We start from the raw sequence: 5,338 nt of genomic DNA on the forward strand, positions 1-5,338 counted from the left end.
GGTAGTTTCTTTCCTAGCCAACAAGTAATACTGTACAATTCATGGCTCAAGTTGTTTCCAAGCAAGCTGAAGTCAAGATGGTCAAGACCTTTCTTAGTAAACCAAGTGCATAGCCACGACGCAATAGAAATCAAGAACTTGGAGAATGGGACAACCTTTAAAGTGAATGGACAAAGGCTGAAGGCCTATAACGAAGCACCCATCCTGCGAGATAAGTCATCATTGCTGCTCCATGACGCCTAAGAGTTTGCATATACACTCTAAACAATTTTTACCTCGGCAAAACTATTTTGCATTTTGTACATAAATAATTTTTCCTTTCTTTTAATTTGCAAGATTTAATTTATATTTTATTCCGTGATTTTGTTTTTTTAAGATACTTTTTACACACGGCAGTTTCGGAACAGGGCTCACACATTGGAGGAAGAGCAAAACCCCACTAAATTGTTTTGGGCGATAACTTTGAGAGAAAACCACCCCACTTGCCACGTAATTCTCTCCAGTTCCTGAAGAAGGACAAGGATAGACTAACGAGTATCTCAGTCCGACTTCCTCCAAAAGCACCGAGGTGCTTTCATAAGAATTGTTCGATGAGATTGCCCCGGCAGAAGTTGTTGCTGAGGCAGTTGGTGAATAGCCCGATCCAGAGTAGACCCCTGATTTAAATACTAATCCAGTTGTTGAAACTGAAGAAATCCAGCCCTTAGAAGTCCTAGTTGAGAGCGCCAAGGTGACGCCACAACAAGTTAGTCCCCCAGGACCAAGCGTCGCCTCAAACGCTCAGCAATCTGCATTGCGATTCCACCTACTTCACCACTCCCCTATGAGGAAACCAGATCTGAAAGCCCATCCCCTCTCAAAAGACGACGCACCCGATCGTCCAACAAGGCTGACCTACCACAATGAGGTATCTCTCCACATTATAATATTATCATGTTATGTCTTGTAACTTGAATGATAAATTAACTTAAAAAATATTGTTATATTGTCCTTGGACATAAAGTCGTGTTTCAAATATGTGTGGTATGCCATAGAATCCATTTGAGATTATGTACGAGTTTAAGTGCGACTTCAATCATTTTGGCGATGTTGGAAGTATCTATGTAGTCGGTCTTTGATGATATTGAAGGCTGTGGAATCTGATGTGTATTCATAATAACTTATATTATATTGAGTTAAATGTTAATATAAATTAATAATTTATTTGCTTACATGACAAGAAAGACTAATTGTATACACATGTATATATATGAGTAGTGATTCAAGTTATTGACATGTTATGTGTGTCCTGGATTGTTATAAGGATTATTCTATGCTTTATCATAAGTTTTTTTTATCTCGAAAGGGATAGTTTTGTATTCAATAAAGAGTAGGAATACAAAACAAGAGAAAACTTGGACTTCGTTAAAAAATCTCCCTAAACCTAGTTGAAGGCAAAAGAATGCACCATGTTATTGTGAAGAGAATATTCGTCACCAAAATACAAACACAATGATCACTAATATGCACCCAACAAACCTACTACCAAAAAGAGATAATGATAAGCACCAACCCAGATAAGCACCATAGCTATACAAAACAAACACAACGAAAGCCACCACTGCATGCTTTACCTCCACACACCCAAGGCCCCATCATAAAAACTGGTATCCAAAACTCAACTCATAGCATCCCAATGTCAATGCAGCTACCACTGGACAGTACGGCTGCTACCAATCTTCGACTCAAAAGAATCATAAATCTAACATTAAAGCAGCAAACACTAAAGCAAAAAGGCTCCACGAACATAACAATCTGTTGTTCAAAAACCCTATTAAAAATCATCCATCCTAACGCCGCACCTTCCCCCCTTCAACAAGACTATTGGGAAATAAATATTCATAACATTATTCTAACTTTCTTCAGAATTTGATTCCCCTAGTTGTAAAGAACCGAAGCACATTGGCAAACTACTTTGCAATGGCAAAACAAATGATCCATCGACTCACACTCCTTTGCACAAAGAACACAAAGATAAGACTTTGATACGACAACATCCCTCTTCGCTAATTCACTTAACACTGAGATTCTTTGCAAATATGCCCTCCAGACAAAGGACAGGGCAAGGTTCACCTAAATTAGTTTCCAAATCCTATCCGCTTCACCCCCTCCATCCACAACCTTCGCACAATAGTACCTAGGGGAGTAGATACCACTAGGAAAACCCAACCACCTTAGTTTCTCAACCTCGCAAAATCCATTTGCTGCTCTATTGATTGTTAGCATAAAATCCTCCCAAATGTCTAGTTCCCAAGAGAAGAGGACTCTTCTCCCAAGAGAAGAGGACTCTTCTAACTTCGATGTTCCACTCCCACCCCCCATTGATTTTCAATCCGAATTCACACATTTTCCCACTCTTTTTTTCCACAAACTATTAGCTTCCCGGGCGAACCTCCACAGTCACTTGTTGAGAAGAGCAGGGTTACGAACTCTAAGATCAACAATCCCCAAACCACCTTGGCTCTTCGGTTTACATACCCTTTCCCAATTATCTTTCTCCCACCATTACCACCCCATAAGAAATTCGCAATTAAATTATTTAAATTGGATGCCACAGCACTCGGCATCAAAAACAAAGAGAGATAGTACACAGGTAGGTTGGATAAAACGGACTTAACCATGATTATTCTGCCTCCAAAAGACAAAAGATTGTCTTTCCATCCCTCCAGGCGAGAACGGACTTTTTCAATGACAGGCTTCCAAATATCCACTGAGTTTCTCGTAAAACCAAGCGGTAGACCGAGATACTTTGTTGGAAACTTCTCCCATCTGCATTTGATCTCTTCCGCCCATGTAGCTATGACATTATCATCCATATTGACACCAAATAGCTTTGTTTTCTGAATATTTAGTCTTAAACCAGATGCCACCTCAAACACTCTCAAAAGTCTCTTTGTATTTTTTACTGACTCCAAATTCTTGGCTGAAAACACTATGAGGTTATCCGCAAATTGTATATGTGAAATTTTCAAGCCACTACATCTCACACGAACTCCCACAATCAATCCACCATTAACTGCTTTTTTAATCAACCCACTCAATGCTTCCCCACCATATTAAAGAGGGGGGACAATGAACATCCCTATCTTAAGCCCTTGCTAATCTTAAATTTATTTGTCGGGATACCATTCACAAGAACCAATATCGATGTTGCATCCAAACACAGTTGTATCCACCATCTCCATCTCTTTCCAAAACCCATGAGGAATAAAATGAAATCCAAAAACCTCCAGTCCATCGAATCATACGCTCTTTGGAAGTATGCATTTAACACCACAACTTCACGTTTTCTCCTATGTAAATCATCGACCAATTCATTAGCAATAAGTACAAAATCCGTTATTTGCCTCCCTGCAATGAAAGCAAATTGGGAATTTCCCACCTCTTCGTTAATACACCCTGCAAGTCTTTTTGACAGTACTTTAGCTAAAATCTTGTATAAGCTACCCACCAAAGAGATGGGTTTAAACTCTTCCACACACTCTGGAGACTTCTTCTTAGGCCCCAAGGAGATAAAAGAATGGTTTACGGATAAATCCACCAACTTCCCCTCGAAAAACAAAGCAAAGAATGCCATAATTTCATCTTTGAGGTCCCACCAAAATTTCTTTAAAAATCCCAATTGAAGCCATCCAGCCCCGGCGCTCTAGACCCGTCAGTCCACTCACCACACCTCTTCTTCGGTAAATGGGGATTCAATTGCTCTCCTACAGGACACCTGAAGTTTACATAGCTTTACATCAAATATTTTCAGTGGCAACGTTGAAGATTCATTGTAGCTTATCTTGAAGTATTCTTCAAACACTCTCGCTATCGCATTTGGGTCTTTAATAACCTCTTCTCCTACACGAATACTAGAAATTCTGTTTGTACTCTTCTAAGCGATGCAGTTGAATGAAAATACTTCGTGTTTCGATCGCATGCTTTGAACCACTTCACTCTTGATTTCTGAATCCAGACTCTTTCTTCACTTATGTACCTTGCCCATAACCTGTTCTTCAACAAACGAATCTCTCCCAACAGCCCTTCACCGACGACAATGTTATTTTTTTCCAATGCTTCAAGTTTTTTCTCCAGGTCTTTAATCGACTCCGACTCTTTAGATTTAGCATTCAACGCCCACTCCTTAGTAGTCACTTTCACCTTCTTCAAAATAACGCTAATTCCTTTACCACGGCCATCTTGACTCACTGATCGCACATTTTTAACATATTCTTTGTCTTCAGCCCATTTCGAGAACCACTTAAACGATCGAGGACCAATGATATCGCTACTCACTTTCAACATCACCGGATTGTGGTCAGATAAGCTCCTGGTGAGCGTGCTTTGGGATAGACCGGGATAACACATCAAGACCTCCGGAGACACTAAGAATCTATCGAGCCTACAAGAAGTCACTGACGAGCCTCCTCTGAATCAAGTGTAAGCACTTCCCTCCAAAGGTAAATCAATAAGGTTCCTGCCAAGAACGAAATCTGAGAACACCTTTGATGCCTCCACATTAACCAGGCCTCCCAATTTTTCATCATCCGATCTAACCGTGTTGAAATCTCCTCCGATTATAACTGGTAACCTCAACTCGTTCAAGTTCAGCAGAAACTCTCTACGTTCAGCGTGATCGTTCAGGGCATACACGTTGATTAATCCCACCTTCAAATTACTGTGAATTAACTTACCCTCCAAAACAATCAATCTTCTTGATACTTGTTTACTTTCCATTGAGAAGAAATCTGCATCCCATAACGAAATAAGACCACTCGAAGCAACCTCGGATGGTACAATAACCCTTTCATGGAAATTCTTACCCATTAACCGTTTAACCACAGATTTATTTTCCATCTCCATTTTCGATTCTTGAATAAACACTACTCTAGCTTTACTTGTTGAGATTGAACTACATACAGCTGTGACTTTGTCTTTCTTACCAAGTCCACGAACATTCCACAAGACAATTGTAAAAGGCATAATCAGTCGGGTATAAAACACACAGAAAGATGATTTCACAACTTATCCGCTCTAGTCAGTTTCCTTCCCCGTCATCGTGGTTACTGAATCTTGCGATTATACTCTTGCTTGAGCCATCAAACTCTACCCCAAGACTTTTCCCCACCTTGATCGTGGCTAAGATCTCTTAGGATACATATCACCGTTCCCAGGAGAAAAGGATTCGACCTCTCATGGAAAGACAGCATCACCTTTACCTGATTGGCTCAACTTCCTCGAATTCTTTCTACCACCCTTCAACGAATTCTTTTTTTTTTCCTCTTTTTCGGATTTTTACAACCACTTTCTTTGATTT

The 5,338-nt window shown here is 40.0% G+C and overlaps 1 protein-coding gene across 1 annotated transcript; it reads right to left on the bottom strand.

Annotated features, from left to right (window-relative positions):
• Positions 1 to 4,455: 4,455 nt before the first annotated feature.
• LOC120178352 lies at positions 4,456 to 5,004 on the bottom strand. Its single transcript, XM_039184215.1, has one exon. It carries the CDS (start codon positions 5,002 to 5,004, stop codon positions 4,456 to 4,458), a length of 549 nt encoding a protein of 182 aa, XP_039040146.1.
• Between the last annotated feature and the right edge of the window lie 334 nt (positions 5,005 to 5,338).

Source organism: Hibiscus syriacus, unplaced genomic scaffold (assembly GCF_006381635.1).
Source record: "Hibiscus syriacus cultivar Baekdansim isolate YM2019G1 unplaced genomic scaffold, ASM638163v2 tig00112347_pilon, whole genome shotgun sequence".
Classification (NCBI taxonomy): domain Eukaryota; kingdom Viridiplantae; phylum Streptophyta; class Magnoliopsida; order Malvales; family Malvaceae; genus Hibiscus; species Hibiscus syriacus.

Bases quoted from the DNA above. Each gene is read 5' to 3' on its own strand.
- LOC120178352 (XM_039184215.1), bottom strand. From the start codon at position 5,004: ATGCCTTTTACAATTGTCTTGTGGAATGTTCGTGGACTTGGTAAGAAA.